Here is a 13,107-nt window from a genome sequence, read left to right as displayed (position 1 = left end):
AAATCTCAAAAGCAGGCAAGTAGACGACTTCAACATGTGGGAGAAAGATCTTTAAGGAGGAAAAGCAAATAACAAACCACAAGAAGGTCCCTAACAAAGCATCAAGAACAAAGCCTGAGCCAACAAGCAACTGGTTTCGTTTAAATGGCCAAACATGCTGTACCCCCCTGAGATCTGGTTCGTACTAACTTCGAAAACAAGGGCGGCTGTGTGGGAATATACCAACCTGTGACAGTGCAGAGAGAGTATGGGAGGGTTTCTGGACCCAGGTGGTCCAGTATGATGGGCCGTGGTAAGGAGAAGGACGGGACCTTTGGTTCCAGTTGGATCACCGTCTGTTCCCAGCAGAATATCTGAGCTGGTTTATGAAAAGAGCAGTAGCTTAATGTCACGGAATGTTCTTCTGTCATGGCTCTGAGAAATTACAACACTAAGATTAATGTTGGAAACCTCTAAATCTCAAAATAGTTCAGGGATGAAGAAGCAACCACAGAGACTTTCAGCTTGAATGGCTTCTATTCAGTACTGTTGAACTTTTCCTTAAAAACAGAATTTTTAATGCATTTTAAAATATAAAATTATATGTTCTAACTTAGGGTTAATAATATAATTATTTTCACATAAAATGCACTATAATACCGTATAATCAGTGTATTTAGTATTATTGGCATACTATGATAGTTTGAATCTGTTTTTTTATTTTATTTATTTTTTTATTTATTTTACTTAATGTTTGAACTAAAACTAGTATGTTTTTAAATTAATTTTTGTTGTATAGATTGTATTTTGTATTACTGTTTTTGTAGATCTCATTATACCGAATTAAAATGAGAAATTTTAAAAAGAATTTAGATTTTTAATTTGAAGTAAAATTTGTTTCATGGTTTTAATTTTTAATTTGTTTAACTGAAAATATAAGGTTATGTGTGTGTGTGTGTGTGTGTGTGAATATATATATATATATATATATATATATATATATATATATATATATATATATATATATATATAGTTTCTATCTTTTGCTTTTATTTCATAATCTTTGTGTGATTATCAAATATCAGTTTCCAAGCATTCATTTTGCCATTAATTGTAATAATACCTTGATACTTTTGCTTTCACATGAAGAAACTGAGAAGGACTAAATCCAGAAGAACTGTTGCAACATCTCCAAGACACTTAGTACCAGGTAGTTCTTGGCCTCCACGCCATGCCATGCATTGTCCCTTATACCCATTGTATATGAAATATATAAAAACTGGCTTTACAATTACGATTTGCAAAGAGGCACCAGTTACCAGAGGCTCTGTTAATTATAATACTTCAGAATTGCTACCATTATGATAGGCAGAACTAGTAATTAGCAAGTCCTACGAAATGCACAGTGTCAGTATAAAAAGCTGCGTATGAGACAATACATCAGACAGCTGAAATACCATTCTCCTTCACGGCGTCTCTGAACATCAGCACAGGTTGTGTGTGCAGGGCGTCCAGGACCTGTGTGACTGAGCTCTGGATCAGGCAGGACGGCCTCAGACACATGGCTACGGTTCTTCTGTTCCCGTCTGTGTCTGGCTCCCTTTGGAGACTGGGATCTGTCACAAACAGCAGCATCTCTCTCTCTCCCCTGCATTTGAGCTCTGCAAGACCAAGATGCACGTGGAAATTAGTCAAACTTATTAAATAAATGATCACGTAATGACTTAGCATTGAAACATGCCTTTTAATTTATAATAAAGTATTCTCTTTTAGATATGGAGACAAAAATATTATGTAGAAGTTATTAAATTAAATTATTATAATATTTCAATAAAAAAAAAAAAAAAAAAAAAAAATATATATATATATATATATATATATATATATTAGGTAATACTATGTTACACTTCTCAATTTTGGGACATAATACATAAAAAGCTCCTCAAATTTCTGCAGAAAAATATAAAAATTTATTTTTGTATTTTCTTTTAAATAGTTTTAATATATATTATATCACCTGTACATTATCATATCATATCATATCATATTTAAATGAGAGGACACTGGCCTTTCCTAGATTGTTTTATAATTAATGTATAAGCAAATTTGGGGGAAACCATTGGTGTTTATCAAACCTAGGTCTGAATACACAAGGCTAAATAAAACTAATAGTTTTGCCTCATTTACAAAGACATGAATCTGTCATCATCAGAGGAAAAATGCTTTAGGGGCAGTTTCCCAGACAGCCTGTTCCTTCATACACCTACGCAGATGTGCAATGTCAATAGCAAACCAAATAGAGAGAATCAAAACAAAACAAAAAAGGTTAATCTACTATGCACACGAGCGTGTATGCGTGACCCTTAACCTCTTACAAATAAATCCCAGGTTATCAAAGTCCAAAGTCTGAGGGGTTCGCTAGATCAGTCACGCAGATCGTCAATAGATGATGTCACTTATGGTAAGCTTGCGTCAAAGCTTTCCGAAAGCTTTTTCAAACGTGTACAGTTTGAAAGCAACCCTGAGGGATGAAGATTTGGCAAATGTGCTGGGAAAACAGCTACGATGGGTTCTCAAGAAGACAATCTACAGGCAAAGCTAGGGTCTATCCTGCACTCCTTAAACCAGGTGTGCCAAGGTATCCCGCAAAGAAAAAGACAGCTATGATGAAAAATGATCTGATTTATGCATTTGTTGGTAAAAGTAGGTCAACAAAACATTACCAGTAATTGTTTATGAAGCACGGCAGCCCGGAAGCTGCAACGACACACGGATTCATCCTAAAAACAAGGAAAGCACGATTGGTAAACCATTTGTACATTAAAAGAAAATTATTTCATGGTTTGCAGACCACTGTTGGAATTATTAAGACAATTAAATAAACATTTTCATTCACAAAAAAAAGGTGAAATCAAACAAAATGTAAATATCAGATGAAAAACATAAAAGCGATTTCAGGCTAGAAGAGACGGACACCAGCGCGTAAGTCTATTATACCTATTGCTGTGTGTTGTTCAAATTATTTCTTGCTGTTTGGAGAGAATATTTGCGTTTCCCTACTTATTTGTAGTGTGTAGTTTAGTTGTGCTGTACTTTAAGTGGTTGTAAATTGTTTGCCTCCGGCTATTAAGAGCACTTAAGTGTGAAGGCGTTAGTTTCGTTTTCCTGAGCGACCTCCTGATTGGCTACTGCCTGGGCAAATTAGAACTAGCTTTTCGCTGTTTCCACTGCATACACTTTGTATTTATTTGTTGAGTGTGCGCTGGCGCAAAGCGCCAGCGGAAGCGCCCAGTGCTCGCGTTCAGACTCCTCGTGTGAAGACTACGAGAGTAAAGACATACGACTTTTACTGCGCGACTTTAACTGAGCAACGCACTTAAGTACATTTTCCTTCATTCTCTTACACATCTTCACTTCCTCTTTCTACCTCTATCATGTGTCTCCAACTCATTCCGGTTGTCTCTCGTCCTCGCCTCTAACAACACTGCACGAGACGACAATGCACTCCTACTAACCTACGCTCTGTCCCTACATCCTCTACTACACCCCTATCTTTCTCTGTTGGTCTGTGGAATTGCCAGTCAGCGGTCAACAAAGCTGACTTCATTTCTGCTTTTTCTTTACATTCTTCACTCCACATTCTGGGATTGACGGAGACCTGGATTCGCCCAGAAGACTCAGCAACCCCAGCAGCTCTAGCCAACAATCACTCTTTCTCACACACACCTCGTCAGGTTGGCTGGGTGGTGGTGGCACTGGTCTGCTCATCCCAAACAATTGGAAATATTCAACCAACTCACTTGTATGTCATTACATCTCTTTTGAATTTCATGCTATCACAGTTACTACTCCGACAAAATTCCACATAGTGGTAATCTACCGCCCCCCTGGACATATTCTAGACACCTTCCTAGAGGAGCTGGATGGATTATTGTCATCTTTTACAGACGAAGGCACTCCACTCCTACTCTTCGGGACTTCAACATTCATCTTGACAAACCTTACGCTACGCACTTCCATTCCCTTCTAGCTTCATTTGACCTCAAACGCCTCATCACGACAAGCACCCACAAATCAGGCAACCAGCTTGATTTAATTTTTACACGCAGTTGTACTGCAGACACCATTTCAGTACAACCGCCCACGTCTCTGACCATTTCCTTCTTACATTTCAACTGCATTTTCCTATCTCTGTGCAACCAACCCCTATACCGGTTACTTTCCGACGTAACCTTCTGCTCCCTTTCTCCCTCCCATCTCTCCTCTGCTGTGTCCTCCTCCCTTCCCTCACCTACCCATTTCTCTTCTTTGGATGTGAATACAGCTACAGATACCTTGTTCAGTGCTCTAACCTCCTGTCTAGACGACATCTGCCCTCTCTCCTCCAGGCCAGCACGGACTGCCACCTCTAGCCCCTGGTTGTCTGATGTTCTCCGTGAGCATCGGGTCAAACTCAGGGCAGCGGAGAGAAAGTGGCGCAAATCTAAAGATCTGACAGACCTGAGCAGGTATCAGACTTTGCTTTCTTCCTTCTCTGCCGAAATCCGCACTGCCAAATCATCATATTTCCAAAACAAGATCAACAACACTTCAGACACACGTAAGCTCTTCAGATCATTTAACTCCCTGCTCTATCCCCTCCACCACCTCCCACCACCTCAATATCACCTGACGATTTTGCCACATTTTTTACAAACAAAACAAAAGCGATCAGCAGCCAGTTCTCAGCCCCCCCAACGCACAACCCTCAACCAACCGTGATCGACTCACCGATTCCTCCACTTTCTCCTTCTGCTCCTCACTGAGACAGAAGTATCCAAACTTCTCCTCTCCAGCCATCCAACAACATGTCCGCTAGACCCCATACCCTCTCATCTCCTGCAAGCAATCTCCCCCACTGTCTTGCCGGCACTCACGCACATCATCAACACATCTCTCCTCACAGGTACCTTCCCCACAGCATTTAAGCAGGCTCGGGTAACCCCACTGCTCAAAAAGCCCACTTTAAACACTTCTCTTATTGATAACTACAGGCCAGTCTCTCTTCTTCCATTCATAGCGAAAAACACTTGAAAGAGTGGTTTTCAACCAGGTATCACTGTTTCTTTCGAAAAACAACAAACTGGACCATAACCAATCAGGTTTCAGGTGCTGCCATTCAACTGAGACTGCGCTGCTCTCAGTCACGGAAGCCCTGCGGACTGCAAGAGCTCAATCCAAATCATCAGTTCTCATTCTGCTGGATCTATCCGCTGCTTTTGACACTGTGAATCATCAGATCCTGCTGTCTACCCTCTCATCACTGGGCATCTCTGGGATCCCACTCGTTGGTTCGAATCCTATCTCACTGGTAGGTTTTTAGGGTGGCCTGGGGAGAGATGTATCCACAGCACATCAACTGGTCACTGGGGTTCCTCAGGATCGGTTCTGGTCCCCTCCTCTTCTCCATTTACACTACATCACTAGGCCCCATCATACAGGCTCACGGCTTCTCCTACCACTGCTACGCCGATGACACACAGCTCTACCTCTCTTTTCATCCAGACGATCCAACGGTAGCTACTCGGATCTCGGGTTGCCTGGCGGACATCTCGACGTGGATGCAAGAGTACCATCTACAGCTCAACCTGACAAAGACTGAGCTGCTTGTATTCCCTGCCACTCCAACTACACAGCATGACTTCACCATCCAGCTAGGTTCTTCGTCAATTACCCCATCATCCTCAGTCAGAAATCTTGGTGTAATCCTCGATGACCAACTTACCTTCAAAGATCACATTGCAAAGACTGCTCGATCCTGCAGGTTTGCACTACACAACATCAGAAAGATCAGGCCCTTTCTAACAGAGAAAGCTGCACAGCTACTTGTCCAGGCCCTTGTCATTTCTAGACTGGACTACTGCAATGCTCTTCTGGCTGGACTTCCATCGAACACAATAAAACCTCTACAAATGATTCAGAATGCAGCGGCACGGCTGGTATTCAATGAGCCCAAGAGAACCCATGTTACACCTCTCTTTATCTCCTTACATTGGCTACCGATTGCAGCTCGCATCAAGTTCAAGGCACTGATGCTTGCATATAGAACAACCACAGACTCGGCACCGGTCTACTTCCACTCACTATTACAAATCTACACACCCTCTAGAAGTCTGAGATCTGCTAGCGAGCGACGCCTCATGGTACCATCTCAAAGAGGCTCGAAATCACTCTCCAGAACTTTCTCGTTCTCTGTTCCTGGCTGGTGGAACGATCTTCCCGTACATATCCGGAATGCTGGATCTCTGTCAATCTTTAAGAAACTGCTGAAAACTCACATCTTTCAGCAATACCTGACCTCATCATAAAAAAAAAAAAAAAATACTCTCACTCTCACTGTCTCTGTCTCTCTTCTTATCCCCCTTGTTTATTCCTTCCCTTCTGGCATGTACTAATTTGAACACTCCCTGTGACTGGGTGTTATAAGCACTTACACTGTCTGTTTGTCTCTCTAAAAAAATGAATCGCTGTTGTACTCTCAATTGTAAGTCGCTTTGGATAAAAGCGTCTGCAAAATGACTAAATGTAAATGTAAATGTAAAATGCTTAAAATTTTTAAATATTAGCTTGAAAAATAACTGAAATAAACAAGGTCAAGTATTAAACCGAAATAAATAAATAAATACATATAAAGATAATAAATATATCACATAATAAATAATAATGAATATATAATAAAAGTGCATAAAATCTAAAAAGAGCAAAAAATGGCAAAAATCTAAACTAAAATGAAAACAATAAAAACATAAAGCCTGAAGCTCATTCAAAATGAAAAATACAAAGTATATAAATAATAAAAAAACAATATAACATTGCTACACACCTTTCAACCAATACATTTTCCAAAAAAAAAGTATTGCTGGATAATGATCTTTAAATTGATTAAAAATATATTTAAAAAAATTATATATGCACATTCTTTTTTTCTTTTTTACAAAAATCTCAAAATTCCTTGTTTAAAATATAAGTAGAGATATATTAAATATATATAAACATATATATATACACACACACACACACACACACACAAACATATTTACACGTGTGTGTGTGTGTGTGAGTGTGCAACTTTCTTCTCAAATTTCTTGATATTCCCAGGTTTGTCTTTATTTTGTAATTTAGTTGTAAACATGTCTAGTAAAAAAAAGTGTTCTTTCTGAATATCATTTTGTGTGCTGCACCTGAAGGATCTCTCTTAACGTCTGAAGTACAGGCGCTCGATACAGTGGAGATTCAGTCCGCCCCGATAGAGGAACCATGTGACCCCGCTGGACGCTCAGCCTGTAGCAGAAACAGGGCGGTGGGACTCGATCCTGGAAAGCAAAACCTGGCCTGAATATTTAAAAATCAATTAGCTTGTTAAATAACACAGAATGTCCATTTGGAAACAGACAAACACTACATATACCTGTCACCCAAAGTAAAGCTGAATAGCTGATAAAACTCAACTTATTAACTTAAGAGTTGGAAAACGAGCCTATTTCCAAAATAAGTGGAGTTTTCCTTGAACTGCCTAGATCTGCATACATTTACATTAATTGGCCTGTTCTGATTAAAAAACACAACTGCTTTGGGTTGGCAGTTTTAGGGAAGGTTCAAAAGTAGCGTCCTTAAAGATACAAAAGGATAGAAACGCTATGAATATGGATTTCTTTAAAGCTGCTTTTTTAATCCAAGGCAGAAAAGGCCTGGGTTTAGTCGCTCTGCAAAGTTTAACACTAAGCATCAGGGACCTGTTTAAAACTTAGTACGAGAAATTGCAGTAATGTTTGTCTTCGCAACCCCTAATGAGTAAATTTGTATTTTTAAGCTCTGAAGGTTTATTTGCACGTGCTTTGGTTAAGAATGCAGCGCTGGCGGTTGTTTTGACGCTGTACCGCGCTATCAGGAGAAATCTTCCAGGAGATAAATATGAAGTATGCGAGATAAATGCGAAGTAAACACGGCTGCGATTTACAGCGTGATCTGAAGACCTACGCCGAGACTGCAGAAGATCATCGGGAGATTTTGGATCAACCGGAGGAGGCCACAAACTGTCAATCATACTGAAGAGCGGAGAACATCTGGGAAGAAGAGAGAGAGGAAAAGAAAGGTTTCAAACTCTGAACGGTTAATTTCAGAGGTCCTTCTAGAAATGCGGGAGCTGAAGGTGGAGCGTATACACTGTCAGTCTCATTAGCTTCGGTTGGACTGACGTGCTGCCAAGTTGAGCTTCTGTTGGAGCCAATAGTGTCTGCTGACAAGTACGAGATCGGTTTCACTAGCAGGCAGAGGCTTGTTCACACACACACACACACACACACACAGAAGGAGAGAGAGGTAAATAATCTGTCATTAAAACGTTCAAGAATTAAATATTGAAAATGCGTATAATTTAACATTTGGCGTGCCGAATGTTATTTTAGCACTCCATTTTCAAGTTCACGCTGCTAACAAAACATCTCAGACGGACTGACATACAGACAAAGGGACAGAGATCATCTCCGTCTGGGTTTGATTTAATAGATCGACAGATAAACACTCCTGCAACATGACAATTATAAACGGATTTGAGGCAAGTACGTAACGGGGCTGAATTAAAAATGTTTGAAAAAAAAAAAAAAAAAAAAAAGGAAATGTAAAAACTACTTACTAAATATATACTACTATACTATACTACTATATAAATATATACTAAATAGTTGTAATAATCATTTAAAAACAAAAACACACTAGTAAAAAAACTAAAACAAAAAAATGACCAAAGGTTAAATTAAATTAAAAGAAAGCTGAAAGTATACTAAGAACAATTATTTTTAATATTAATTAATAGGTGAAAAACAAATGTAAAAATAAGCTACAGTTTAAAAGAATTCTTAAAATGTAAAAAGCCAATTAATATTATTTAAAAAATATTTACATGAAACGCTTTAAAAGTAATAAAAGCAACAAAATCACATTAAAAAAACATTATAAAAACAAAAGCTAATTTAAAAAACTATAACTGTATAATATAATGGTATTCAAGTTGCTACATGTGTTTTTGGAGATAATCAGAAATACTTGATTTTTACAGGACAAAAAAAGTTTCTGAATTCTTAACCACTCCCACTCTTCTTAGTGGAGCTTAAAAGCTTTCTTGAACCCTTGTGTGCGCCTCAGTGCAGTACGATCTGATCAGTCCACAGCTAATCACAGTCTAGCTCTCCTTTCCCCCTCTCACCTCTTCCCTTGACCCGCTCAACCGCCCAATCCAGTCCAGCGGGACGAGCCTCGCCGAAAACACTCTAATATACTGAGAGAATGAGACTGATATTAAGCCATGTGCGTCTTATGCCTCGCAGTACAGACAATCATATTGTTCATTTGGGAGAAAGTTGTTTATTCCTGAGCATTATCTCCAAAAAACCCTTGAGAATTCTGTTTTTACATGCATTTAACAAATGCTTTTATCCACAGTAACGTACAGGAGAGGAACAAAATAAATTTTTGTAATTTTAGAAAAATCTACAATGCCAAATTTATTAGACAACTAATAAAAATAGATTTTTCTTGAAACAACATTTAAAATGACAAAAAACAAGATGAAACTGAGAAGATTAGCTAGATCGATGCAAAAATGTGTGATACAGAGCCTTTTGCCTGTACATAACGTGCATAAAATCGTTTATTTAAGGTGTAGTTCACCAAAGAAAACCCTGCATTTTGTTATAATTTATTTTTGCAAATAAATATAATGCTAAAATTCGGGCTCAGCCGAAACAGCGGCGTGGGGCCATCCCCGTGGGCCCACCACCTGCAGGAGGGACCGTGGGGCCGGTGCCTTGTGGTTTGGGTAGCAGTCGGCGGGGACCTCGACAACCCAACCCCTGGACTCAGAATCTAGTTTTAGGGACATGGAACGTCACCTCTCTGGGGAAGGAGCCTGAGTTGTTGCGTGAGGTTGAGAGATACCGGCTAGAGATAGTCGGGCTCACCTCCACGCACTGCTTGGACTCTGGAACCCATCTTCTCGAAAGGGGCTGGACTCTTCACTACTCTGGTGTTGCCCGCAGTGAGAGGCGGCAGGCTGGTGTGGGCTTGCTCATAGCTCCCCAGCTTAGCCGCCATGTGTTGGAGTTTAACCCGGTGGACAAGAGGGTCGCCTCCCTGCGACTTGGGTTGGGGGAGGACTCTCACTGTCATTTGTGCCTCACGGGCCGAATGGCAGTGTAGAGTACCCGGCCTTCTTGGAGTCCTTGGGAGGGGTGCTGGAAAGTGCTCCAACCGGGGACTCTATCGTCCTGCTGGGGGACTTCAACGCTCACGTTGGTGATGCTAGTGACACCTGGAGGGGCGTGATTGGGAGGAACGGCCCCCCCGATCTAAACCTGAGTGGTGTTCTGTTGTTGGAATTCTGTGCTAGGCACGGTCTGTCCATAACGAACACCATGTTCAAGCACAGGGTGTCCACCAGTACACCTGGCATCAGGACACCCTAGAGGCGGAGGTCGATGATCGACTTTGTGGTTGTATCATCTGATCTCCGGCCGCATGTCTTGGACACTCGGGTGAAGAGAGAGGCGGAGCTGTCAACTGATCACCACCTGGTGGTGAGTTGGATCCGTTGGCGGGGAGGAGGCCGGACAGACTTGGCAGGCCCAAAGCGTACCGTGAGGGTCTGTTGGGAACGTTTGGCAGAGACCCTGTCAGGGAGATCTTCAACTCCGCCTCCGGCAGAACTTTGACGGATCCCGAGGAGGCTGGAGACATTGAGTCCGAATGGACTATGTTCTCTACCTCTTTGGTCGACGCAGCCGTCCGGAGCTGTGGCCGTAAAGTCTCGTGTCGTGGCGGTAACCCCGAACCCGATGGTGGACACCGGAAGTAAGGGATGCCGTCAAGCTGAAGAAGGAGTCCTATCGGGCATGGTTGGCCCGAGGACCCCTGAAGCAGCTGACAGGTACCGTGGGCCAAGCGGACTGCTGCCGGGTGGTTGTGCAGGCAAAACTCGGGTCTGGGAGGAGTTCGGGAGGCCATGGAAAATGACTATCGAGCGGCCTCAAAGAGGTTCTGGCAAACCGTCCGACGCTCAGAAAGGGAAAGCAGTGCCCTGCCAACACCGTATATAGTGCTGATGGGAACCTGCTAACCTCGACTGGGGATATTGTGGGGCGGTGGAAGGAATACTTTGAGGACCTCCTCAATCCCGTCAACACGTCTTCCACTGAGGGAGCAGAGGCCGGGGATCCCGGGGACTCGACCATTACCCTAGCTGAGGTCACTGAGGTGGTTGAGAAGCTCCTCTGTGGCAAGGCACCAGGGGTGGACGAGATCCGCCCGGAATACCTCAGGTCTCTGGATGTTGTGGGGCTGTCTTGGCTGACACGCCTCTGCAGCATCGCGTGGGACGCGGGGAAAGTGCCTCTGGACTGGCAGACGGGGTGGTGGTTCCTCTTTTCAAGAAGGGGACCGGAGGGTGTGCTCCAACCATAGGGGATCACACTTCTCAGCCTCCTGGGAAAGTCTATGCCAGGGTACTGGAGAGGAGAATCCGCCCGATAGTTGAACCTCGGCTTCAAGAGGAACAATGCGGGTTTCGCCTGGGACGTGGAACACTGGACCAGCTCTATACCCTCTCCAGGATGCTGAGGGTTCCTGGGAGTTTGCCCAACCAGTCTACATGTGTTTTGTGGATTTGGAGAAGGCATTCGACCGGGTTCCTCGTGGTGTCCTGTGGGGGGTGCTCTGGGAATATGGGGTAAGGGGCCCTTTGCTAAGGGCTGTCCGATCCCTGTATGATCAGAGCAGGAGCTTGGTTCGCATTGCCGGCATTAAGTCAGACTTGTTTCCAGTGCATGTTGGACTCCGACAGGGCTGCCCTTTGTCACCGGTCCTGTTCATTATTTTTATGGACAGGATTTCTAGGCGCAGTCAGGGGCCGGAGGGGGTCTGGTTTGGTGACCACAGGATAGCTTCTCTGCTTTTTGCTGATGATGTTGTTCTGTTGGCTGCATCTGGCCAAGACCTACAGTGTGTGCTGGGGCGGTTTGCAGCTGAGTGTGAAGCGGCAGGGATGAAAATCAGCACCTCCAAGTCTGAGGCCTTGGTCCTCAGTCGGACAAGGGTGGCTTGCCCCTTCAGGTTGGTGGGGAGCTCCTGCCCCAGGTGGAGGAGTTTAAGTATCTTGGGGTCTCGTTCACGAGTGAGGGAAGGATGGAACGAGAGATTGACAGGCGGATCGGTGCAGCTTCTGCAGTAATGCAGTCGCTGTACTGGTCTGTCATGGTGAAAAAGAAAGAGCTAAATCGCAAGGCGAAGCTCTCGATTTACGGTCGATCTTCGTTCCTACTCTCACCTATGGTCATGAGCTTTGGGTCATGACCGAAAGAATGAGATCCCGGATACAAGCGGTCGAAATGAGTTTCCTTCGTAGGGTGGCTGGGCGCTCCCTTAGAGATAGGGTGAGGAGTTCAGTCACTCGGGAGGAGCTCGGAGTAGACCCGCTGCTCCTCCACATCGAGAGGCCAGCTGAGGTGGCTCGGGCATCTGTTCGGATGCCTCCCCGGACGCCTCCCAAGGGAGGTGTTCGGGCATGTCCCACCGGGAAGAGGCCCCGGGAAGACCTAGGACACGCTGGAGAGACTATGTCTCTCGGCTGGCCTGGGAGCGCCTCAGTGTCCCCGGAAGAGCTGGAGGAAGTGTCTGGGGAGAGGGAAGTCTGGGCATCCCTGCTTAGACTGTTGCCCCGCGACCCGGCCCCGGATAAGCGGAAGAAAAAGAAGAAGAAGAAGAAGAAGCTAAAATAAAATGTATATATTTTATGAAAGCAATGGATTGAATGGAATGAATTTACTAACTGGTAATAAATAAAAACTAAACGTGAACTAAAACTAAAACAAAAATTAATTAAAACCTAAATAGTAATATTAAAAAAGTAAAACAGATCTGAAAAAAAGTATAAAATGATTAAAAGTTAATTAAAAACAATTATATTAAACATAAATATAAAATCCAATTTAATAAATATTTATAAAAACTATAATAGCATATAAATGATAATAAAATGACACACATCCATAGAAGATCCACGCTGCTCTTTTCCACACAATGAAAGTGGAAAGCAGAAAA

The 13,107-nt window shown here is 42.7% G+C and overlaps 1 protein-coding gene across 1 annotated transcript in view; it reads right to left on the bottom strand.

Annotated features, from left to right (window-relative positions):
- Positions 1 to 13,107, bottom strand: part of LOC122330169 (DNA repair-scaffolding protein-like) — a 53,427-nt gene that overhangs the window by 6,359 nt on the left and 33,961 nt on the right. Inside the window, 5 exon segments of the mRNA XM_043227030.1 lie at positions 227 to 358; positions 1,437 to 1,638; positions 7,200 to 7,286; positions 7,318 to 7,331; positions 7,996 to 8,081. Coding sequence (XP_043082965.1) covers positions 227 to 358; positions 1,437 to 1,638; positions 7,200 to 7,286; positions 7,318 to 7,331; positions 7,996 to 8,081 — 521 coding nt within the window.

The sequence above is a fragment of the Puntigrus tetrazona genome, chromosome 24 (assembly GCF_018831695.1).
Source record: "Puntigrus tetrazona isolate hp1 chromosome 24, ASM1883169v1, whole genome shotgun sequence".
Lineage (NCBI taxonomy): Eukaryota > Metazoa > Chordata > Actinopteri > Cypriniformes > Cyprinidae > Puntigrus > Puntigrus tetrazona.
Note: the sequence above shows the minus strand (reverse complement) of the source record. Positions and strands in the feature narration are given on the sequence as shown.